The sequence below is a fragment of the Acinonyx jubatus genome, chromosome C1, assembly GCF_027475565.1.
Source record: "Acinonyx jubatus isolate Ajub_Pintada_27869175 chromosome C1, VMU_Ajub_asm_v1.0, whole genome shotgun sequence".
Lineage (NCBI taxonomy): Eukaryota > Metazoa > Chordata > Mammalia > Carnivora > Felidae > Acinonyx > Acinonyx jubatus.
This window is the reverse complement of record NC_069381.1, coordinates 15,138,062-15,164,247: the sequence shown is the minus strand read 5'-3', so window position 1 is coordinate 15,164,247 and position 26,186 is coordinate 15,138,062. Positions and strand designations below refer to the sequence as shown.

Sequence of the window (26,186 nt, the reverse complement as noted above, 5' to 3'; positions counted from 1 at the left end):
AATCCTAAACTTTAGAGAACTTAATCTTGGATTTAGAAAAACAGCAATCAGAATGTCAAAGTTTGTAACTAGTTTTGAAAAATAAAAGTGTCCTCTCTGATTAACTTGCAGGGAAATTTAATGCTCTTCATTTTTTCCTTTAAAGGTTTCATTTTTTCCTATGATACGAATTTTATCATTATAATTTTATAGTCTTATATTATCAGAGTATTTTATTCTTCCCAATTAAAAATTACTTATTTAATGTAGCATCACCTAGGATCGTAGAAAGTAATCACTGGATTTTTACAATTATCATAAAAACATTACATGAGGCCTATCAGCTAGAGTCAGTAGGACATAATAATATGGCTTTTAGCAAGTCCACATAGCCCATCTAGTGCAGTTAGTGCCCCATGCAGTCTGATTTACTCCCGGTGTACCTCTCAGGTTGAATGACACAATTTGACAAATGAGTGCTCCCCCAGCAGTTGATCTAGAAATGCACTTGGTTTTAGTCATCAACATCCTTGGTATTTATTGTCTGTTTTGAGCTGTGTAATGGGTAGGGAATCTTAATCAAAAACCCAGTCCTCTTAAGATACACCTTTCTCACACAGCTCACTTCTTGAAGCGTTTTCCTCATAAATGTGTGAGAGTTGTCCGGTTCCTTGGAACAGTCGAACATCTAGTTCAACAGAGTGACCAAAGTGGTAAAGCAAACACTGAAAGGTAGCTGGGACAAGGAGTAAATGTTTGTAAATCACCTGTATCCTCAACAGACTGGCCTCCGTTGGCATCTGTGTTCACGGTGTCGTCACGGTTTGAGGAACCTTCTTCCTTGGTGGGGTGATGACCTAGGCTTCATGAAAAAAAGTTTTGATGGCTATAGGTGAATGCCCCCCAAAGAACACTTGTTTGTTGGAAAACAATAATTTGTTTGACCCTTAATTGTTCCCTTTCACTTACCCAACTGTGAGTTGTTATCTCACAGGAGAAGCTACTTGAAGACAAATGTTGTAAAAACATCAAAACAAATGACAGAAAGAAAAACAAAGTAATCATTAGGGAATAAAAGTCAGAGATACAAACCATACCTGAGACCTGAAATGAGTAAAGAAAGCCCACACCAAACTCATACTTCTACTCATTCCTGACATCGTTGGTTTTTGTTGTTGATGTTGTTGTTGTTGTTTTTAAGCAGTATGTTCATTAGGTGGCAAGACAGCCCTCAGATATAGATGGACAAACGGATTTTAGGTAATTAATTTTCATATCATGGTTCTTTTTTTTGAAATGCAATTACTCTTGGAGTTAGTAATACTAGCAGCTTGGTAAAAGAATAGATACTTCAGCAGTGAACCAGAGGATAGGTAGAAAAGAAAGAATGTCTTCTGCATGATGAGGGGTGAGGGTAGACTTTGGGTGTCAGGAAGTAAAGCATCCTGGCATTTTTCTCGTTCGATGATTTTTTTAGCATATAAATGTATTGTAAAAGAACTAGAAGTGCTATAATATCCTTTGATTTCTTACACTTGGCAGAATTCAAAGTGAATGAACCTGGAAAACCCATGTAACTCTAGCATTTTTAAAATGATAAAGCTACCAAAAACATTCCTGGCCCTCTCATTCCTATACAAATATTTTTAATGTCATTGCCACAAAAGTTAACATTAAAACCTTAAATTATCATCATTCTTATAGATATATCCACTTGAAGTTGTCCTGTTCTTAATAATTAGTCTTATTTGCACTTACCCATTTAGGACCTTGTTTATGTTGAGAGATGAGGAAATCATAACAATCTGATGTGGATATCAGTCTTTTGTAACTGACTTTTGAGATCAGTTCTTAACTGTGTCTGCCTGAGGATGAAGCACTTTAAAGCTGGCTTCAAAACCCATTTGCTCTTGACAAGTGTGATGCATAAAAATACACAGTAGTTGGAATAGAGATACTTGCTTAAAGCAGTGACATCAGATATTAGGGCTATAGTCCCTTTTCTGCTGGAAGACATTTTCTTGCAACTGTTCTAGATCCTATTTCTGATTAGAGCAAAGCACAGCAATATTGGATGCTTAGGTTAAGAGCACGCCCTGTGAAATGAGAATTGTGTTTATGTTCAGTGTCCTCTGAAAAGATTCAGAGATTGACCAGACTTTTGATTACTTAGTTTGTACGATACTTCAATAATTAAATGTACAGAAATCTGTATTAATTGGATATTTCTTAAAGTCTTAGGATTTTTGTTATGGTTTCTGTATACTTGTTGGATAAGAAAAGAAAGTTTTAGAACTTGTGGTAAAACATTTCTCACTCATCATCCAGGAATTCATTTCTCTATAGTTTCCAGAATGCGTGTGCTATGTAACATGCATATTGTGTGACATGAACTTTTCCACTTTTGAAAATATTAGTGAGGTTTTTTTTATTACCTTGTTGGATATAAAACTATTATTTGAAATTCCGTTGGCCAAGGGAGGTTTTTAATCTTCCAGTTTATTGTGTCTTCTGGCTCTTGCTCATAGTGCATTGTTTCTTCATATATTTTATAAATCTGCTTTATGAATTCCTCTTCAGGTAAACTTTACTGTATGTACATCATGGGCAAGTCCTCCCAAAGCTGTTTTGTGTTTGCTTTATTTACCACATGTCTTGAGGAAAGCATTAGCTGCACCTTAATCTGAGTTTAATTTTCTAAATCTCCTTTCGTATTCCAAGCAAAATCTGAAGGCATTCCCTGTGGATACTATTTTTCAGAATGACAAGAGTCCCTTTCCACCTAGGTGAGACCAAATGTCCTTCCGTGTCAGTACTCTGTGTCAGTTCGCTGGTATATTTTGTTCTCTTTTATGGTTTTAGCTACCTTTTCACAGAGGCTGTCACTCTGTTAGGCACGTCAGGGATTTTTGTGAGAGTCTCAGTTCTAGGTCCTCACTTTGCTGGGATCCAAGATCTTCTCTGCCATTAATGTTAAAATGTCAACTCCCTTAGTTATAGAGACTGGCATAGCATCCCACATCCCCAGTAGTATAGTGGCTACAGCCGTAACAGCAACTGACCTTGTTTATGTGCCTTCCAGTAGTTTCCCTTACGTTCTTGTAAGCTCAGCTATCCCTTACGTTCTTGTAAGCTCAGCTAAGGTTGAGGGACAGTTCCAGTTGTGTAGATTTCAAGATGAGAGATTTGTTTCTCAAATGGAGATACATTTGTATGCTTTGGAAGGTGTTACTAAAATACTGATCCATATATAGCCAGTGACATTGCTATTTTCTCTTTCGGTTTTGATTGACTTCAGTGTAAAAGCAACATACTTTAATTTAGGGGGAAGATGTTTTAATAAGAATCCTTGATTTAATTTCATCTGTGAACATAGTCACCGTACTTTATATATTTTTTTAAGTTTATTTATTTATTTATTTTCAATGTTTTTATTTATTTTTGGGACAGAGAGAGACAGAGCATGAATGGGGGAGGGGCAGAGAGAGAGGGAGGCACAGAATCGGAAACAGGCTCCAGGCTCTGAGCCATCAGCCCAGAGCCTGACGCGGGGCTCGAACTCACGGACCACGAGATCGTGACCTGGCTGAAGTCGGACGCTTAACCGACTGCGCCACCCAGGCGCCCCTATTTTTTTAAGTTTATTTATTCTGAGAGCATGAGAGTCAGAGACAGTGCCAGTGGGCGACAGGCAGAGAAAGAGGAAGAGAGAGAATCTGAAGCAGGCTCTGCACTACTGGCACAGAGCCTGACGCGGGGCTCGAATCCACGAAACCGAGAGGCCAGGACCCGAGCTGAAACCAAGAGTTGGTCGCTCAACTGGCTGAGCCACCCAGGCGCCCCTATTCACAGTATTTTAAGAAATAAAACCAAAGTAAGCATAAAACCAGGGAAATAAAAGCCTTAAAGTTTGGGTAGACTAAACCGAAAAAGATTCATGTTTAAAACCATGATCTGAAGGTCAGCACCAAGAATAAGGAATTTGAAATTTATTCTAACCTTTGCTCAGTTTACACCCTCTGAGAAGTATTTTGAAATATCCCTGGGATATTTAGTTGTGGGGGCCAAAAACAAATCACCAGTGATTAGATGTCCCACAGCCTTTTCTTAATCCACACCCTTATAATTTAATTTCTCGTGTTCCTCTAGAGAAATATGTTCTGAAGCCTTACGAACCGGACTCACATGTTCCTGATTCCATGTTATCTATCAAATCCAGTAGAGCAATCTTTAAAACACGGACTTTTGGATCCCTTTTTTGGAGGCTTGCGTTTGAGCGATCCTTAGGGATAAGAAAATTAAAAGGATTGACTTTCCCCACTTGTTTATAAAAATATTTGAAAGAGAGCTGCCTGAAAACATTTCTGTCGTATGATTCCTCCTTTCTTGTTGCCCTCCACAGTGAAATCTTAAGCATTCCCTGGAAAGTACTGGTGCTGGGTCAAGTTCGTTTTATATGCTACAGGATGAGCCCAGACACCCTAGGGGGGAGTGTACTAACAGACTCAAGCGCCAAGCCTTCTGGCCAAGCCCCTTGTACAATCCCTCATCTTCATGCAGCATACACTTTCCTACTATTTACAATAGTTCATTTATCTGCAACATGAGTCTCAAAGTTTCATTATTGGATGTTAACTTAGTCGTACATATCTCCATGAATAGACATGAATTCTTTGTTCCGAATTTAGCCCACATTTCCCCAGACTTACTAATTTACTCCCAAAAGAAACCATTGTGCTTACCTGCTTCCAGAGAGGGTAGTCGAGACAGTGTCGGGGAATCCTGTTCTCTGCCAGGCAAAAGAGAGCTGTGTCTAGAACACTTAATCTTGCTAAAAGCTTTTTCTTCTTCCAGCGCCAGTCTTCACTGTGCACACAGTTAGTTGTCTTGGGAAGTGTTCCTAATATCTTTTTTTTTTAATATTGTTTTAGTGTTTATATTTATTTTTGAGAGAAAGAGAGAGAGAACAAGTGAGGGAGGGGCAGAGAGAGAGGGAGACAGAGGATCTGAAGCAGGCTCCGGACTGTCAGCAGAGAGCCTGATGCGGGGCTTGAACTCATGATTCATGAGATCATGCTCTGAGCTGAAGTCGGACACTTAACTGACTGAGCCACCCTCTAATGAGGTGCCCCTCTAACACCTTTGACAGAATTTTCCGTACTAGTGCAGAAAAAATGTCCAAAATACATTTTTATCAATAAATGTCTTTTTTCCATTTATCAGTGCTGTATTAACAGTACCTGGTAATTTTGCTTCAATCATGATAAAGTCATGTTACTTTTCTTATGTTTACAAAAAGCCTTTTCTCTGGCATTAATCTTACAATTTAAGCAGTTATTCCTGGGATAAAATTATTCCTATTTTGCCTATACAAAAAATAAGCCATTGAATGGTAAGTTGGATTTCTCAGGGTCATAGGAAGAATTACAACTAAAGCCTTTCTTTATCTCACATTTCTGTTATTCTTTCTGACATTCTTTACTATTGTTGCTATAACGTTCTTTCAACCTTTTTGGGATTTAAGGATTTTACATTTATACATGTGACCCAGGTTCAGAGGGAGATGTGGAAACCCACCTGTTTCAGCCACAAATAGTTTCTGAGGGTCTGCCATGAGTAGGTCATTGTTCTGGGCACTGTGGCTGCATCAATGAGGAATCCAGAGATCTCTGTCTAGTAATATGCCAGAAAGTTGTTGGGTGGTTTCTGTTTTTTGTTTCTTTAAGATTTTATTTTTAAGTAATCTCTACACCCCGTGTGGGGCTGGAACCCACAACTCTGAGATCAAGAATCACATGCTGCAGTGACTAAGCCAGCGAGGTGCCCTGCCCCATGCATTAAAATGTTTTAGGTGATATAAAAATAATCTAGCAGGGGAAGGAATGCTGGAGAGGCAGCAGGTTTTAGTATTTAAGTAACATGATCAGGGGTGCCTGGGTGGCTCAGTCAATTTAGCATCCAACTTGACTCTTGATTTTGGCTCAGGTCATGATCCCAGGGTCGTTAAGAGCCCCATATCAGGCTCCGAGGTGAGCATGGAACCTGCTTAAAACCCTCTAGTTCTCTCTCTCTCTTTCTCACTCTTTCTCCTTGCCCCCTCTCCCCTGCTTGAGTTCTTTCTCTCTCTTAAAAATTTTTTTATAAATAACATAATCAGACTTATAGGCTTCAAGGAGTACAAGATTTAAGCAGAGATGGAGGAGGAGGATTATCTGAGCTATCCTTTTATGAAAATTTGTGGTTTTCCTACCCCCTTTTCTTTCTGAGAAACATTAGTTAGCTATACTCCCATCCTCTCTATTCTTCAGTTCCAGTAGGCAGAGTACTACTGGGCAAGATTATACCACTGTGAATGTATCTACAAATCCGTGCTCTCTGTCCCCAGCCATTCCTTTTATGACTTGCCTTTTATAAAATCCTGTACTCAGCCCAACCCTCCACACCCTCAGCAGATAGATGGCTTTATGTCATTCTTTAGAGTACTGAGTGCATTGAGTATGCCTTTTTCAAACTTCTGCTGGAGGTACCAACCTGTCTCTATCCAAACTTCATCGGAGTCTGTTAGTTGTCCCTTGCAGTCTCATGTGTATTCACTACCTTTCCACAGACTTCTTTCTCTAAATCTGCTGAAGTCCATCTCATACTACAAATCCTTCCTCAGTCCTACATGTCCATTTTGCTGTCATTTAACCTCATTCTTGCTCTTCTCATCCAGGCTTCCCAAGAAGAGTATATCATTTCTATTTCTCTGTTCACTATTCAACTAACATCATCTGCTTTCTGTTCCCAGCATGCTATTTTATGATATGTTCACCACATGTAACACTACTCATTGCTCTTTTTTTTCCCTTTAGATTTATTGCATATAATTTCTTTGCAGTTAATTTCATTCCTTTTTAGCATTCATTTCTGTGAATTTTGAGAGACACATAAAGTCATGTAATCACTACCACAGTCAAAATGTAGAACAGTTCCATCAGCCAAAAAAACTCCTTTATGTTTGGGTCATGTTCTAATTCTCTTATCGTTCAACACGTTCTTGGGGGGTGATTTCATCTACTCTGATGGTAGATGGCTCCCAGTGGTATATGCAGATGGCTTCCAAATTTTCATTTCCATCCCCAGCTTCTCTTCTGAGCTTCTGTCTTATGTATCCTGTTGCCTGCCAGCTATCTCCGTTTGGAAACCCTAGAGCCATGTTGGATTTAACACATCCGCTATTGAACTAATAACCTATTCCGTAAACCTGTTCCTTTATCTCCGTTCATGGCACTGGCTTGAATTAAGCTAAGATCCTGAAGCCACTGTTGATGGACTTCTTCCCTGAGTTATTCATCTTTCATGTGTAGTCATTTAACAAGGTTCTCTGATTTTACCTGATGTGATTGTTGAATTTGTCCTCTCTTCTCAATTTTCCTTCTATCACTGCCTTAGGACCTCTCATGTCCCTGGCTCCAGCTCTGTCCCCGTTCAGGTTCATTCTCTGCCAAGCAGTCATCTCTTTAAACTACAGATCTGGCCCTTCCACTGCTTTTTCCTATCTCTGCTTAAGCCCTTGAGGATGTTGAGTGTCACTTCAAAACTTCAAAACTGTAAGCGTCTAACTTTTACTACAAGATCATCTTGTACTTAGTTATAGTAGCAATTTTCTGAGTATATATGCATAGGATCTGAATGTTACTTTTTGTGTATTTGGTTAATCTCAACACTGTCAGTAAAGTGTATTGGTTAAGATCAGGGCAACAGAGTCAGACACTCCTGCACCTTAGCCATTCCCCTGTCTATCTCTATGACCCTGGGTGAGATTCTTAACCTCTTAGACTGTTTCCTCATCCAGAATTTGAAGATGATGATAGTGTTTACTTCATAAAAGTTGTAATGAACATAAAACGTAACCTATGTAAAGCATTTAGCACAGTGTCTGACCCATGATGAGCTCACTGTAAATGTGTAATATTATTAATACTTCCATTTTCAGCTAGTATAAGGAACCAGATGTTGCCTTTGAACTGTACTGATCTTACACAGATAAATGGGTGTCGTTATCTCTGTCCTTAGGAATTTATGTTCCAGAGAAGAGAAACTCAACAAGATGATGCCATCTCAAAAGTTCCTAAGTAAATCCTGAGCATGAAATGGTAGAAAGTCCCTCAAAATAGTCCCTTGTGTATGTTTAATTTTGAGTAGTGTCTTTTGTACCCATTCTGTCATTTAATCTCCACAATGGTTACACACATGCCGAGGTGACCTCTGTTGTCAGTTGGAATGGAGAAGGTGTGCTTAGAACAGTGAATTTTAAGGAAAATCTGCACCATTGAAAACCTTTAGGCATGCATTTAAGTAGAGGATAATAGTAACATTATTAATTTCCTATTTAGAGCAGGAGTAGAAAGTTAGGAAGAAGGGCAGAGAGAAAAAAGGAATGGGAAAAAAATTAGTGGGGTAGTCCAGAAGTGGAAATAACCTGAATGTCCATCAACTAATGAATGGATAAACAAATTGGGGTGTGCGTGTATATATAGAATATGGAATATTATTCTGCCATGAAAAGGAATGAAGTACTGATACAAGCTACAAAATGAATAAACCCTGAAAACCTTATGCCAAGTGAAAAAGTCACACAAAACCAGAATAGGCAAATTACTAGACACGCACAGTAGATTCACAGTTGCCAGGGATTGAGGAGAGTGGGAGGGGAATACTAATGAGTATAGGGTTTCTTTTGGGGAGTGATGAAAATGTCTGAAGTTAGATAGTGTTGATGGTCACACGACTCTGTGAATATACTGTTGTAAAATAATAGAAAATATATATTGATTTCTAACCCCTCTTCCTGGCACAGAGCTCCTAAAACCTGTGTCATTTACTCAGTGATAAGAACACTAGGAGCATCTTTTGTTCTGATGTTGGTCTTTTACCTCCATTGATGACACAACGTTCCTAAAAACCTTGTAAATTTCTAAGTGATAGCACTAAGAACATCTTGTTCTGTTGAGGTGATTCTAGGTGGGCTCCTGGATTGCTCCTGGATGGGGGCTGGTAACCAGAAAGACCAAATCATCATTAGAAGTTTGCAATTTTCAGCCACACCCCAATCCTTGTAAGAGAAGAGAGGGGCTGCAAATGGCATTATTATTTGATATTGCCTATGTGAGGAAGCCTCCATAAAATCGCAGGGATAGGGTGTTCAGAGAGCTTCCAGGGTGGCAAACTTGTCCACACCAGAAATGAGTAATGTACCCCCCCCCACTTCACAGACAGAAGCTCCTGTACTTGGGACCCTCTCAGACCTCACCCTATCTATTTATCTCTTCATCTGGCTGTTCATCTGGTCCTTTATCATATCTTGTGATAAACTGGTCAATACAAGAAAGTCCCTGAATTCTGTGAGCTGCTCTAGGAAGTTAATCAAACCTGAGGCGACAAGGGGTCATTGGAACCTCCGATCTATACTGTTTGGTCACCTGGGCTTTTGCCTGGTGGCATCTGAATGAAGTATAGGGGAGAACAGTCTTCTGGAACTGAGCTCTAACCCGTGGGATCTGACACTATCTTCACGTTGATAGTGTTTGAATTGAGTTAACTTGTAGAACACCCGATTGGTGTCACAGAGAATTGTTTGTTATAGGGGAAAAAAAAGAAACCCACGTGATGACCAAAAGTGTCAGAAGTACAGTATTCTAAGTAGTAAAGGAAACACACAGTAGGAAATAACTGAGTTTTTCCCTATAAAGGGAAATGGAAAGACTGGAGTTTTTCTATTACAGCTATAAACAACTGAATTGTATACTTCATAAAAAGGTGAATTGTATAGTATGTTAATTATTTCTCAGTAAAGCTACTATTTTTAAGAAATGAATAGGAATGAGAGTAGTTATGTCACCAGCATCTTATGTAAGGATCTGTCAGGGGCATCAGCCTAAGAAATTAATGCTAAAAACCCTGAAGCTAGAAATGAATCAGGTTAGGGAAATTAATAGCATAGAAATTTCGGAGCTAGATTTCGGCCAAAACACCATAATTGACAGTACCAGACACGGAGGAGTGTTGGGGTACAACCAAAAACCACATTGTCTTTTGATGTATTTTAGGTCTGAACTGTATATTGTCATCGCTCTGTCTTATTTTACTAGTAGCTGTCTTACCTGGGTTTGAGAGGGTGTTCTCAGCTACGTGGTGAATGCACCACAGTAGTAGCCATTCTGGGGGCATTGTTTGATGTCACAAATAGGGAACACTGGCTGGGACATGAGAGCAGGGTCAGAATCTGTGGATGAGACACATAAGGGTTATATGTTTTAGAAGTAAAGATTCTGCATTTCCTTAGTTCTTAGTTAGCCTAGTTCTTATTTATTTTTGCCTTATTTATTGAGCCACCCTTGGTAAGTCCTCCGACGGCTTGGCCTTTCTTGTCCTTCCAGCTGTCCATCCCATTTATTTATCCATCCAGCTATTCAGTCCTCTTCTCTTTCTAGTCCATTTCATAGACTTACCAATCGTATTATTCCCTCAGCTATTACAGTTCTCTCCGCTTTGAGATTTCTCTTGAAAACTCTCCAGTAAAGTCTTCCAGAAAAAATAATTTCTGGATGTGTCTGTCCAAGAGTTAAATAGACAGTTGTTTCAAAAGTATAAGTTCCAGACTCTTGGGTTAGCCTTCAAGGCTCTCTGTTAGTCCTCATCTCTCCCTGATTTTACATTGTTTTGGCCACTCTTTCACATCGTTTGATAGGTGCTAATTACCCCTTTATTGCCTTGATGCCTCTTCTCAGCCTACACCATTCTAAAGAACCTGCTGAGAATTTAATTTTTTCAGTATGGCTTTCTTCATAAAATTTTCCATTCTGACAATTCCTTGACTCTTAACACCTAAATATAATTCTATCAGGTCACAATATTTGGGAACTCCGTGATCTTACAGAGAGACACATGTGTCCATCTAGGGTTGTGTACGGTGAAGAAATAAGGAAGTACATCTGTTAGGGTGTGTTTTATTACTTATAGTGGTTCCCCTAGATTAAGGTTTCAGTAGACTCCTCTGCACTTTAGCAAAGCACTGGCAGTGTGATCTCACGGATGGTCAAGTGAGAGGGTGTTTTTTTCATCCATTATTTTGCATATTCAAGGTTGTGAGCCTTAGTGTGTTTAGAGGTGAAAAGCATTGAGTAAATGAAAGATAGCTACTTGTGTTATAGTCTGTTGTCCAATTAAATTCTATATTTGTGCTGTGGTGATGGACATATCTTCATCTGTGCTAGATTTACGTTAATTTGCAGTCTTGATTATGGTAGAAGTGCTACAAAAGCATTTTGTTAAAATGCAAAAATGCCTAGGTTACTGCACAAGGAATAGTAAAATATGATACAGAGACTTAGAAAATATGCTGCCGGTCTCATGGGAGTCATCTTTGCTTTTACTGCTGACAGAATTGCATAGTGCATTGTTCTTGCTGAGCTTTTTGGGAGCAGATTTTTCCCCTTAAAGTCACTTTGCCATTTTATTTTCCTAATGACTTGACATGCTATGCTATGGGAGTGATGAACAGTGTTCTTCACACTACCCTCCCTTGGTTAACTGTACGTCTTCTCCAGCTGCAAAAACAAAAGAGACCTTAACCAAAATGCAATTGAAATTGGAATTCAGAAGGGAGGGTGCAGGAACAAGCTAGAGTTAAGAGGCAGGGGTTTGTGTCAGGAAGACGGGCTTGCAGTTGCATCCTTATTTTAATTCTAGCTCTAGCCTTTACTCTTTCTGGGTTTGGAACAGTTGAGTTAACTTCTCTGTATTTCGGTTTCCTCATCTCTGGAAGTGGGAGTAATATAATAGTTCCTACTAAACAGGAGACTGAACCAGTGTTTATTGTTGTAGACAGACATTAACTTTGGATTTAATTTTGATTTCATTAGCAGATTTTCATTGAGCATCTCCTATGGGTCACATGCTATATTAGATGGTGAATATACAAAGGAGACCAATAAGATGCCGTTCTGAATCTTCAAAGGGCTCAAACTCTAATATCGGATTCTTAACTTGTGTCCATGGCTCTGTGTAGAATAGCAAAGGCACAGCAAGTGAGTTGGTGGTAAAATTTTTAGTGCTGGTGGGGCAGGAAATGGTCCTGCTATTGACCTGAAGGAAGAAGCTAACTTCCTAGCCTTGATACACTTCAGAAACTAGAGAAACACGTGGCCTTAAAGACTGTGAAGTAGATTGCCAGTAATGGATTTATTCTCATCCAAGTGAATCCATTTTAAAATGGACTTTAGATTTTAAAGTGGCACATTGATAAGTTTTGGCATCATTATCAAAAAAGACTTTTCCTTGCCTTAATTTCAGAACAATTAACATGCATGTTTTCTTTCATGGTTTTTTTTGTTGGTGTTGTTTTGTAAAAATAACACATAGGGGCGCCTGGGTGGCACAGTCGGTTAAGTGTCCGACTTCAGCCAGGTCACGATCTCGCGGTCCGTGAGTTCGAGCCCCGCGTCAGGCTCTGGGCTGATGGCTCAGAGCCTGGAGCCTGTTTCCGATTCTGTGTCTCCCTCTCTCTCTGCCCCTCCCCCGTTCATGCTCTGTCTCTCTCTGTCCCAAAAATAAATAAATGTTGAAAAAAAAATTTTAAAAAATAAATAAAAATAAAAATAACACATATTCATTAGAGAAAATTCATGAGAAAATTTTGAATTTTGGCAAAAAGAAAGAGGACAATGGGTATATAATAGGTTAACCTGTTTGTAGTGTACCTATAAGTTTAAAAAAAAAAAAGAGGCTAGCAGTCTAATAGAAGATTGAGTAAATAATAAAAATAAAAAATTCACAGAAAAGAAAGAACAATAGCCAATTAAAAACAGGAAAAGATGCTCACCCTCATTATGGAGTGTGGAAATAACCATTTTTTAGGTATAATATCAAGCATTTATGGGAAGGGAGGAACTACAACACTCACGTATTTGGGATACGAGTGTGAATTACTTTCACCTTTCTAGAACTAAATCTGGCAAGAAAAATAGCAAAATATCTTTCAAGGGAAATGGTACATATGTACTCTGGAATATTGGGAAGCTAATATATGCATGAGAACCGTGTGATAACCTGGAGAGATTTTCATAATAAATTAAGGGAAAATAAAGCATTTTGCAAAATAAGTTTTAGTATGACTCTACTTTTCTATTTAAAATAAACACTTATATTTGATTGTGACTATTTGTATGAGACATTAAGGTATGGCAGACAGTCTACCAAAGTATGTTAATGTTGTTTACCTCAGGTCACTAGAATTAGCTAGTTGGGGGAGGGGGATATTACCTTTATATTTGTGTTGATTGATACTTTTGCCATTTAAAAAAATAGATAAAAAGCAACAAAAGTTAGGAGGAAGAAAAAAAGTCCTTGGAGTCCCATTACTTGGATGTACAGTATATATTTCTTTTTGTAAATTGACAAATGCTTACGCAGGCTATTTCAGAGTCTTTAAAAATACTATCATTTTTTAGCACATTTATAATAGATACATGGATATGCTTATGTTTTAATTCTTTTAGAAACCACTCAGACCATTTTAACACCTTTATTGGGATATAATTCACATGAAGTTAACATCTATGTTATTTAAAGTATATTAGTTTTGACGTCTCTATATATGCTCATGAAACCATTACCAAGGTAATGAACGTAACTGGTCACCCCAAAACATTTCCTCATACCTGTTTATAAATTCCTCTGAGCTGCACTACCCTCCGTCCATTCCAAAGGCAAACACTGATCTGCTTTCTGTCACCATAGATCAGTTTGTATTTATCAGAATGTTTAGAATTTATTAGATTAGTTTGCATTTATTAGAATGTTTAGAATTTATTAGAATTTCTGACTTCATACATAAATGAAGTCAGCATAAACTTTTCTTTGGCTTCTTTCACTCAGTAGGCTTATCCTCATTGTTGCATATGTTAGTAGCTCATTTTTTTTTTAAATTACTGATATACTGGGTACCAGGTGGCTCAGTCCATTGAGCGTCCGACTTCGGCTCTGGTCATGATCTTGCAGTTCATGAGTTCAAACCCAGCATCAGGCTATCTGCTATCAGCACGGAGCCCAGTTCAGATTCTCTGTTCCCATTTCTCTGTGCCCCTTCCCCACTCTCTCTCTCAAATAAACATTTAAAAAAAATTTTAAATAATAAAATTACTGATGTACTGTGGATGTATCACAGTTTGTTCACCTGTTGGTGGACATTTGGGTTGTTTTCGGTTTGTAGCTATTATAACAGAGTTCTATGAACATTGGCGTACAGGTCTTTTTGTGGATATATTTTGTCATTTCTCTTGAGTACATAAGAGTGGAATGTCTTCTTTACATATAAATGTACGTTTAACTTTTTAAGAAACTGCGTGCCATTTTCCAGGCATTTGTGCCATTTTACATGGCATTTTACAGCAGTGTGGGAGAATTTGAGGCTGGCCTTTCTCTGGTGAATTTTCTTAACACCTTTCTCCAAAATATATTATGTATATTATGTGTGGGTCTACTTCTGGATTCTGTTTTTCCACGGATCTATTTGTCTTTCTTGATGCCAGTACCACAGTGTCATGATTTCTGAGGCTTGTAATAATTTTTGTAATCAGATAGTATTAAGTCCTCCGACTTTATTCTTCTTTTTCAAATCGTTTGGGCCATTGTAGGTCCTTTGCTTTTTTATGTTAATTTAGTTGTTTTCTTAAATTTTTTAATCTTTATTTTTGAGGGAGAGAGAGACAGAGTGCGAGGGGGTTAGGGGCAGAGAAGGAGGGAGACACAGAATCCAAAGCATTCTCCAGGCACTCTGAGTTGTCAGCAAAGAGCCTGATGTAGGGCTCGAACCCACGAACTGTGAGATCATGACCTGAGCCGAAGTCAGAAGCTTAGCTAACTGAGCCACCCAGGCACCCTGTTAATTTAGATTTTTTCATTTTTAAGTTTTTTATCTAATTCCAGTACAATTAACTGTATTAATTTTAGAATCAGTTTTCTCCTCAAATGTTTTTCTACAGAAAAGCCTGTTGGTTGGGGCACCTGGCTGGCTCATTGGGTAGAGCATGCAGGTTGATCTCATTCAAGCTCTATGTGGGGCGTACAGCTTACTTAAAAAACAAAAAACAAACAAACAAAAAAAACCTGTTGGAATTTGATTGGGTTTGTGTTGAATCCATAGGTAGAATTGACATCTTACAATATGGAGTCTTCTGACCCATGAACATGGCATATTTTGACATTTGTCTTTTTTAATTCTCTCAGCAGTGTTTTGAAGGTTTTTATGTACAAGTATTTTATAATTTGGTCAAATTCATATCTTTTAGATGCTGTTATAAATGGTATTTTTCATTTCAATTTTTGATTTTTCATTACTAGCATTTGGAAATAGAATACAGTTTTTTTTCAATTTCTTATATTGCAATCTTGCTAAAATGCATATACTAGTTTTATTAGCATTTATTGTAGAGATTTCTTTGGATGTTCTATATAAGTACTTATGTTGTTCCTGAACAAAGACCATTCTACTTCATTCCTTTTTTTTTTTTTTTTAATGTTTGTTTATTTTAGGAGAGAGAGAGAGAGAGACAAAGGGGTTGGGGAGGGGCAGAGAGAGAGGGAGACACAGTATCCAAAGCAGGCTCCAGGCTCTGAGCTGTCAGCACAGAGCCCGACATGGGGCTCGAACTCGGGAATTGTGAGATCATGACCTGAGCCGAAGTCAGTCGCCTAACCAACTGAGCCACCATGCGCCCCTCTTTTTATAATTTTTTTAAAGTTTATTTATTTATTTTGAGAGAGAGGGAGAGTGTGTGAGCATGAGTAGGGTAGGGGCAGAGAGAGAAAGGGAAAGAAAATTCCAAGCAGGCTCCATGCTGACACAGGACAGAGCCCACGGCAGGGTTTGAACCCACAAACTGAGATCACGACCTGAGCCTAAATCAAGAGTCGGACACTTAACCAACTGAGCCATCCAGGCACCCCTCTTGTATTTCATTTCTAACTGGATTTCTTTTTGTTGACTTGCTGCACTTGTTAGTACCTTCAGTATGATACCAACTGGATGAAGTGAAAGTAAATATTCTTGTTGTTCTCATTCTCAGGAAGAAAGCATTCAATCTTTTCATCACTAAATATGATGTTAGCTGTAGGTTCTTGAATTATCTGGTTGAGGAAGTTCTTTTTTATTCCTAATTTTCTGAGAGATTCCTTATTTCAATCAAGAATACAAATTGGATTTTATCAAATATTTTTCCTATGTATCTTGAGACAGTCATGGTTTTCTTTTGTTTGTTAGCTATTTGCTTTATATTACTTGATATTTAAATATTAGGCCAAATTTTCCAGGGTCAGGAGTTCAAGCCTGACCCCAAGCTTACTTTAATAAGCTGGGTAGAGTGTTTACTTTAAAAAAGTAAAATTAAAATATTGGACCAACTTTGCTTTCCTGAAATAAAATTTGCCTCTGATCATTTTATTTTTATTATTATATTTTTGAGTGTGGCTTGCTAAAAATTTATTTAGCTTTTTGGCATTAAGTTCATAAAGGATATTGGCCTGAAGATTTCTGGTAATTTTCCTGTTTGAGCATCTGGGTAACGCTGACTTCATAGAATGAATTGAGAAGTAGTCCCTCCTCTTCAGTTTTCTAGAAAAATTTTGTATAGAATTGATACTGTTTCTTCCTCAAATGATTGGTAGAATTGACTGGTGAAACCATGAAAAAAATATGACCCATAGTTATTAAAATTAGCAGACAACATAATTAGTAAGTACAGTTATAACTGCATTTCACATGTTCAAAAAGTAGTGACATCCATGACATAATTAGAAACACATAAATGATGGAACCAGTAGACAGAAATCAGCCTATAAAAGACTTCAATAGCACAATCAACCAGTTTGACCTAATTGACACAAAACACTCATCAAATAGCAGATGCATGAGAGCAAATGGCAAATGTACCAAGATAGATCATATTGTGGCTTTATAAACAGGTTTTAATAAATTTCAGAGGATTCAATTTAAAGCAAGGATATTCTCTGACCACAGTGTGATTAAAATGGGAATCAGTAAGAAAATTATCTCTAGAAAATCCCCCAAGTATTCAGAAACTAAATAACACCCTTCTAAATAACCCAAGAGTAAAAGAGGAAATCAAAGGGAAGTGATCAAGTATTTTCACCTGAACAGAAATGAAAACCCAAATCAGAATTTGTGCTTGAATTCATTTTCTATTGCTGTTATAACAAATCGTCACAATCCGCATGGCTGAAAACACATAATTATTACCTTACAGTTTGAGAGGTCAGAAGTTCAAAATCCATTTCATTGGACTAGAGATAGGAACAAAAATGTATTTTTTTCTGGAGACTCTGCTTTTTCCATTTTTATAGAGTCTACCTACATTCTTTGGCCCTGTGTTTTTCTTTATCTTCAAAGCCAGCACCAAATGTCTATGATTCTCCTGCTTCCCTCCCACTTGTATAGACCCTTTTGATCCCATTGGATCCACTAGGTTAATTCAGGATACGTGTCTCCTCGTCCTGAGATCCCTTAATCACATTTGCAAAGTCACTTTTTTCATGTAAGGTAACATATTCACAGGGTTCAGAGATTAGGACGTGGACATGTTTGGCGGTACATTGTTCTGCCTGCCACATAGCTAAAGTAATATTAAGGTGGCAGTTTACACCAGTAAATAAATACGCATATTAGGAGAGAAAAATGGTCTCAAATTCATGACCTCGGCCTCCATCTGAAGAAACTGTTCAAAGACCAAATTGTGTAAAATGAATTAAAATCTGAGATCCAATGTAAAACTTGGTGTCTATCTGATAACACCATATTGTGTAACTGAAATTTGCAAAAAGAAAAGAACTTAAATGTTCTCAACTCCTGTTCCACATACATATATATGTAAGGTGATAGATGTGTTAATTAACTAGATGGAGGGGATCTTTCCACAGTGTATGCTTATATCAAATCATAATGTACACTCTAAATATCTTACCATTTTTTATGTCCGCTATACTTCAGTAAAGCTGAAAATTTTTTTTAAAAGAAACAAATTCAACCCAAGGGAAATAATAAAAACAACAGGAAAAATTTTAAAATAGAAAACAAAACAAAATCAGATGAAAAAATTATTGAGAATATTAAAAGTATTAACAAACCAAAAAAAATTTGTTTTTAAATTTACATTTTTGTTTTGATTCCAGTTAACATAGAGCATTATATTAGTTTCAGGTGTACAATACAGTGATTCACCATGGAAGTAAAAAATTTTAAATTGTGTTGTAGATGTATATTTTTGGTAGAATGTAAGTCTAGAATCCTCATTTTGTTTTGTTTTGTTTTTGATTCCAGTGCTAGACCCCAGGCAAACCAGCTTATACTATTTAAACTTATGAGAAGAAGTCCTAGAGCATTCTAACATATAATTGGAAGCATAATCACCAAGCCATCCATACATTTCAAATAGTAACCCCTGAGAAGATGCTGAAAAACACAGACAGACTTACTCTCTAGTTTTTCTTTTGGTTGACATCTCTGTGAACCATCTTTTTTACATAGTTTATCACCATTATTCTCTTTTTCTAGTTCATATGAAATCGCCATTATAACAGATAAAAAACTTACCCTTCTCTCAACTAGGTTTTTCTTTGCTCTGCCCCAGTTTCTTAGAAAAATCATAAGATTTTCCTAGATTCTCATAATGATCTGTGGAAGAAAAAAAAGATTAGGATCCCCAGCCTCAAGAAACTTTAGATAAAATTCTTGAATATGATGTAATCAGAATGAATGAATGCCAACTTTTAGGATTTCAAAACCAAGAGGAAACAAAGGAAAATAAAATGTGAAAAAATGATAAAAATGATAGGAAAGAGATAAGAACTGGGTGTTAAGAGTCAGAACTCTCACTGGAAGTTCCATCATGGAACATTCTACTCTTTATGTACAACCCTGTGACCATGTACAGAGGCCCTTCCTTCCCTTACCGATTGTGAAGTGTCTATTCTTAATAAGGCTTCATAGCCTCTTAGAGTTGGGTTTCTTCAGTCCAGAGACTCAGATGCATCTTAAATCTTAGAACTGAGGAGTTCATGTTATATTCCAAATGAGTAGAGAGCTAAAAGGGTGACTTTTTAGAATTTGGGGTCTCTTATTTGGGTGTTATGTGGCTATAAGATCTTCAACTGATTTGCTTCCTTTAGGCACACCTAAACCATCTCATTCTTGGTACTGGATTGGGGGGTGGGGGGGGGGAATGAAAACCTCCTGCCGAACCAGAAAATGGTCTTCACAAATGTAGAAAAGAAGGAAGATAGATTTATTATTGAGTAAGCATTAAGACGTCAATGAGCATCACAGGCAACCCACTAATAAGATGGCAGACAGAAGGAAATCTCACACCCTTTCATAAAGCCAGGCAAATATAATTCAGTACATACATGTTCTCAAGATAATGATAATTTGTCTTCATGTAGTAGGATTATACCAGCACCGACCGTTGCTATTCTGGTTCATCCCAAATTCTCTTGGTAGTTAGGGTGTCCATCTGTTAGTCAGTTGCCTTTATCCAAAGGAGAAATTAAACTTCTTGTATGTTTGTGATAAGCGGGTAGTTGCCTAGAGGTAACTCTCATGAGGACAAGGAGAGAGATGGCTCCCACACTTTAAGTAAAACTTCCTGAATTGTAAACCTGCCTAGAGTCTTCTTTAAGCATTTAAAAAGATTTGCACATATATCAAAGGGATAGAGGAGAGATTTACAAGCTTTCTCTAGGCAGAGAGCTAAGAAAAGGGGAAGTAGAAAAGGTCTTTTTTTCTTTTTGGCACCAGAAAAAAAATTGAGGTTTTATTAACCTTTAGTTTCCTGGGTATCTACTTGACTAATGAAGAAATAACTAATAAAGTAGAAATAATATAGTAAAGAGAAGCAAGAATACCAACATGGCATCTTTAGTAAAAGTGGTTTTCAGATTTATATTGGAAAGCTAGTGGAATATGTTGGGACTAAAAATTTACCTCTCATGGAATCACCTCTTTCACATTCTTTTAACCTATGTGGAATGATGATGCTTTCACTTCTTGTTACAGAGCTAATGTTCTCTCTCATAGAGCTCCATGAGTTCTCCTACTTCCTCGGTAATTCAAAAAAGCATATGCTGATTCCACCCATATATGGAATCTAAAAAACAAAACAGATGAACATAGGGGAAGAGAAGCAAAAATAAGATAAAAACAGAGGGGGACAAACCATAAGAGACTCTTAAATACAGAGAACAAACAGGGTTGCTGGCGGGGTGTTGGGTGGGGGGATGGGCTAAATGGGTGATGGGCACTAAGGAGGACATTTGTTGGGATGAGCACTAGGTGTTATGTGTAAGTGATGAATCAGGAAAATTCTTTCCCTGACATCATTATAACACTATATGTTAACTGATTTGGATTTAATGTAAAAAATAAAAATAAAATAGGGACGCCTGGGTGGCTCAGTCAGTTAAGTGTCTGACTTTTAAGTTCAAAAAAATAAATAAATACAATAAAATAAAATAATCAAAAAAGCACAAGCAAAATTCTGATATCCTCAATCAGGTTAATAGTTCTTAAAATTTGTTTTAGTAGTATATTTTTATACAGAGCAGTCCTAAACTATAGGACAAAATACCTTTTCCAGTCATAGAAGATAAAATAAGCTTGAAACAATGAATACAAATCACTTTTAAAAGTTTCACTCTTTTATTTCTTCAAATTTTATATTACTGTTATAAATATTGAAGAATGGAGAAAAGCCCTCCATTGTTCAAAGATATAGTCTGAGTATTAGCATTACACTTTTCGTCATTTCCCTCTAGTCTTTATGTAAGTATTTTATATGGTTATAAATGTAGTATGGGCACAATTTTTTATTTTGCCTTTTTTCTTTTTGAACCTAATCTTTTTTTAAGCCCTTGGCCTAGTTTAACTAGCCAAAAGCTGTATCTTTATGACTAGAAACAGATCATAAAAATCTTTGCTGTGACTTGGTCCTGGTCAGTAGATTGAAACATAAGCAATTGATTTCCATCTGAAGGTGGACTTCCTATGGACTAGTCGGGAAAGTTTTTTCTTTCTTCCTACTTTTTTTTTTAATATAGAACTGTATTATTCTTAGATTGAGAACCTTATTGTACAACAAAGGTTTTTATGTTTATTTATTTTGAGAGAGCGAGAAAGCCAGGGGGAGAGGCAGAAAGAGAGGAGAGAGAATCCCAAGCAGGCTCCATGCTGTCAGTGCAGAGCCCTACGTGAGGCTCCATCTCCCAAACCTTGAGATCATGACTTGAACCTGAAATCAAGTTTTGGACACATAACCAGTTGAGCCACCCGGGTGCCCTTCTTCCTACTTACTGTTGGCTAAAGTGACTTAATAAAAATCATGCATATCAAACCCTTTTACAGTTCTTTACTTCTTACTATATTTTATTTAGCTTTATCTTTCATGATTTACTTGCTTTCAAATTTTCCTTTTCAAATACTAATCTGTGAAAGTCTTTTTACCCCCTTAATCAAAATTTAGTAGATTGAACATACAGGAATTTTGACTGAGTTGTTTTGTTTTGACAGTTCCTACTGTCAAAGATCAATACTACAAAGCTTTACATTCTTGTTTGCAGTTCATTTAAAAAAAAAATTAGAAAACTAAATATATAGTGTGCATATACTTGTATCTTTTATTTTTTTTTAATTTTTTAATCTTCATTCATTTTTGAGAGAGAGACAGAGTGCAAGCAGGGGAGGAACAGAGAGAGAGGGAGACACAGAATCAGAAGCAGGCTCCAGACCCTGAGCTGTCAGCACAGAGCCTGACGTGGGGCTCGACCTCACAAACCGTGAGATCATGACTTGAAGTTGGCCACTTAACCGACTGAGCCACCCAGGCGTCCCTATACTTGTATCTTTTAAATGCTGGCAAGTAAGTAGGCCAAAGCATTCAGGTATCTCAGAGATAAGATATTTTCTAACTTTATATCTGTTTAAATTTTATGAGTGGAGAGCATGTTAACTCTCATGAGTTCAAGCTTGCAACTTGGCGTGGAGCCTGTAGCTCTTAGGTAGACCATCTTATAGTTAATCATGTAGTAATAGGAGCCTAATCTAAGGTGTAGGCATTGGGAATGGACTATTTAAGATGGTCTCTTGGATATAATTTTCTTATTCTAGCTAATTCATTATTAATTGTCTTGTTAAATCAGAGCGTTGATGCCTCTGTCTCCCTACCTTCCTACCTTTTCTTCTCCCAGCTGTAGCACAACCAAAGTTCACTGCACCTCTCCACCAATGTGGTAAGAGAGGGATTGTATATCATAATCTCACCAGATACTAGGTATGTGGATATCTGTGTTCAGGTTTTCAAAGACTTGCATATCTGCTAAAGAAGTGTGTGCTTTCTCTCACTTCCTTTTGTGCATTTCTACTTTAAATCAGAACTTTAAGTAGCCACTTAAACAGAGTAACAATTTCTGCTATGTAAGTAGCTCTTTTTTAAAAAGCAGGTTAAATGTTTTATGTTGTCCAGGAAAGAAATGTGTGGTTGTTTTTAATGTTTTTGAGTTGTGGGTATGGTTGATATATTCTTAAAAAATCAGTTGATCTACATCTCTGGGTTTTGTTGGTTAGAGGAAACTACTCATGAGTGTATATATCATACCAAAGAATCCTTCATAAAGTGGTCTTCCCTATTCTGTGAATGGAATTTAGAACTAAATTTTAGCATGTATGAAATAAAATTTAAAATAAAATGTACGGGGCACCTGGGTGGCTCAGTCAGTTAAGCATCCAACTTCGGCTCAGGTGACGATCTCAGGGTTCGTGAGTTCAAATCCCGCATCAGGCTCTCTGCTGACAGTGTGGAGCCTGCTTCGGATCCTTTGTCCCCTTCTCTCTCTGCCCCTCCCCTTCTCTCTCTCTCTCTCTCTCTCTCTCTCTCTCTCTCTCTCTCAAAAATAAATAAACATTTAAAAAATTAAGAAAAATAAAATGTACGTGTCACTCAAACTCTGTAACTCTTCAAAAGGATTCTGCTGTGGAAGCAGAATTAATCGCAAGCATTTTGAAGAGATGCACATTAAATAGACTGGTTATATGTAGAAGTTCCTTAAAAAAGAAGCGACCACTACATACATACACACCTGAATATACATATTCAATATAAGACCGTGAGGCTATAGCAAATTGCCCATGTTTACACCCATGTTTACCAGAATCTTAGTTCCATACTTTGAGAAAATAATTTACTTTGAATAGGTCACCAAGGAAGATTAACAGTGGTCTAATGTTTTTTGTTTATTATAGTCCCTGAGGTGAAGGCTTTTCCATCTAGTTATATCTAGTTATAAAAAAGTGAGGTGTATGTAACAAAAGAGATTTACAGAGTATTGTTTATAATGGTGCAGTAATTTTGAGAAGAATGTTAAATGTTTCCTTTTCCTTGTTCCCCAAAACAGTGTGAGTGTTCATATAGTACTGTTCTTCCGAAAAAAGAGTGGGCTCTTCAGAGAGACTGGTTGGTTTAGTCTTAATGAGTGATGTTACATTTCTGTAGGGAAACAGTACATGGTACCCTTCAGCTTTGTGTTTGTTTCTTTTGGTAATGTCTCCATTTGCTAAATGGACTTTTCTTTGATTCTTCTCTCTACCTACCTTCCTGTCATACCTTACTTCTCTGTTGACTCATGTGTTGCCTTCAAGAGGATCCTTTTTTTTTTTTAGTTTATTCATTCATTTTGAGAGAGAGAGAAAGAGCAAGGAGGGGGCAAGGGAGCAGAGAGGGGCGGGGGGTGGGGTGCAGAACATCTCAAGAAGGCTCCACTATCAGCATAGAGCGCAACGCAGAGCTTGATCTCACAACCCTGAGATCATGACCTGAGCCGAAGTCTGTCACTTAACTGAGCCACCCAGATGCCTCTGTAGGATCCTTTTAATAGCTTCTTTTTGCTCTCTGATATTTAAATAGTCTTTAAATTGCACATCCAAGTGTTGAATGGTTTTGTGGAATTACAAGTCAAATGACTTTTTAAAAATCCTTTGTAAGGGCACCTGGGTTGCTTAGTCAGTTAAGCGTCCAGCTCTTGGTTTTGGCTCAGGTTGTGATCTCAAGGTTTGTGAATTCAAGCCCGAGTCAGGCTCTGCCCCGCATCAGGCTCTGCACTGTCAGTGCTTGGGATTGATTCTCTGTCTCCCTTTCTTTGCCCCTCCCCTGCTTACTCTCTCTGTCTCTGTCTCAAAATAAGTGGATAAACCTCAAAAAAAAGAGGAAAGAGAATGCATTTAAAAAAATCTTCTGTGAGCTTAATTTTCCATCTAGAACTTCTGATACAATATAATAATAATTGAGTAAAAATTAGGTTTTCTTGATTTTTCTCCCCAGCAGTATGAACGACTAGACCAACAGGACTGATCTGAAATGAGAACTGAATGTTGTAGAAGTGCTGCCTAGCTAATGAAATCTTAAAGTGTCCTTTTGTTGTCTACAGGCTTTATTTTATTTTATTTTATTTTATTTTATTTTATTTTAATGTTTATTGATTTTTTGAGAGAGAGATAGAGAGAGAGAGAGACAGAGCGTGAGTGGGGGAGGGGCAGAGAGAGAGGGAGACGCAGAATCCAAAGCAGGCTCCAGGCTCTAAGCTGTCAGCACAGAGCCTGACACAGGGCTCGAACTCACAAACCGTGAGATCATGACCTGAGCCAAAGCCGGATGCTTAACCGACTGAGCCACCCAGGCGCCCCTAAGGCTTTAAAAAAACAGAAGTTGGAATTTGATATTTTTTGTAGCTTAGGTATCATCTAACCTCACTCTTAACCTTTGTGGTTGAATATGCAAGGGACCTGAGATGTGTGACTTGCTTTAGGTCACATAGTTAATTAATAATAGAAGCAGACCCACGTCTAGAATTGGCTGGTAGGCCAATTTCTTGTATAGATACCACATACTGAATTATATGCCTGGCTATGTCCTAACCATGAAACAGGATGAACCTAAACCACTGGTTGAAAGGCTGTATGTGCTGATGTGAACAATTTGTGCCTAAGATACATGCCATTGCAGTATCTGGGCCACAGCTACCCAGTTATTGACTTGATCATTCTGCTGTTTCTTCTGTATGGGTGAAGCCCTCATTTGGCGTGCTAAATTTGAATATAGGTATCATTTAGATTTCGTATTATCAAACATGACTTTGCAGTGGGAAGTAATGGCCCTAATCTTGTATTTCAGCTCAGACAGCTGTAACTGCACCAAAGATGTGGAAAAAACCAAAAGATCGGACCCGAACCACTGAAGAGGTGTTGGAGGCAGAAGTGGAGGTAAGGGGCAGCAGTAAATCTCTTTAGCTGATGTTAGGAATTGTGGGGCCATTTTCAAGACAAGTGTATATTTTTATCTCTTTTTTGAGATCCTGTTTTTCAAGGAAACGTGAGCACATAGTCTGATTTTTTTTTTTTTTTTTTTAGTCCACAGAATTTTAAAAAGATTGTTGGTAGCATGTTCAGTTTCATCAATTTCTTGTCTTTCAAAATGTCGCTTCAGCAAAACTAAGTTACTGTTTAATTTTGGGTTAATCCCTTAACCCTGTCAGTTGAATTTGTCCTTATATTAACTGGATGGAAAGACTAATCTGGTAAAGAATAATGGAAAGTTTTTTCAAATACCCATTAGCAGTAGTGATAGAAATCGTCAGGTACATTTTAGGGAAATTCATTTTGGATATGTCGTCTTCTAACTGGATCCCAGGAATATAACTTTTCACATATGATTTGCCTGTTTGAACTAAACCATTCCAGATTTTGCTATAGGTTACAGCACAACAGGAGACAAGGTGACGCAGAAACAAGGGCAGAGTCAGTCCGAAGGAGTGTTCTAACAGATTCATAGTCTATAATCTTCATATCCTGAGTGTTATATACTGAATCTTATAAATCAAGAGTAATCTAAAACATCTGTATGTTGCTTTTTTCTTGAACTCTTAATGTCTGCTTAAAATAGTTCTTATAAGTGTATAGAGTGTTAACATTAAAATATAGAAATTATTTTAAAGTGATTTTAAATACATTTATTTCAAAAGGCTTTTCTATCTAGTTACAATTCTTACCCTTTCGAAGCAGTTCACAGTACCCCTTTGTTATTTCCCCCTGTCCTGTCACTGCTCTTACA

General features: G+C 37.5%; 1 protein-coding gene and 1 long non-coding RNA gene across 32 annotated transcripts in view; one reads left to right on the top strand and one right to left on the bottom strand.

The window, feature by feature from the left end:
- EIF4G3 (eukaryotic translation initiation factor 4 gamma 3) overlaps positions 1 to 26,186 on the top strand; it is a 309,641-nt gene that overhangs the window by 197,612 nt on the left and 85,843 nt on the right. For all 28 annotated transcript variants that reach the window (XM_053208300.1, XM_027060183.2, XM_053208305.1 and 25 more), the window contains one exon: positions 25,251 to 25,339. In XM_053208300.1, the coding sequence (XP_053064275.1) occupies positions 25,251 to 25,339 (89 nt within the window). The remainder of the gene's footprint in view (positions 1 to 25,250; positions 25,340 to 26,186) is intronic.
- Positions 270 to 26,186, bottom strand: LOC128312871 (uncharacterized). 4 transcript variants are annotated; one of them, XR_008292728.1, is made up of 6 exons: positions 26,125 to 26,186; positions 18,629 to 18,709; positions 10,125 to 10,246; positions 5,557 to 9,015; positions 4,722 to 4,886; positions 270 to 841 (listed from the first exon to the last, which is right to left on the bottom strand). It is a non-coding gene; the product is annotated as an uncharacterized LOC128312871 (long non-coding RNA). The 4 variants fall into 4 exon arrangements; XR_008292729.1 differs by having other exon boundaries at positions 321 to 841; positions 8,898 to 9,015; XR_008292726.1 differs by lacking the exon at positions 5,557 to 9,015 and having other exon boundaries at positions 333 to 841.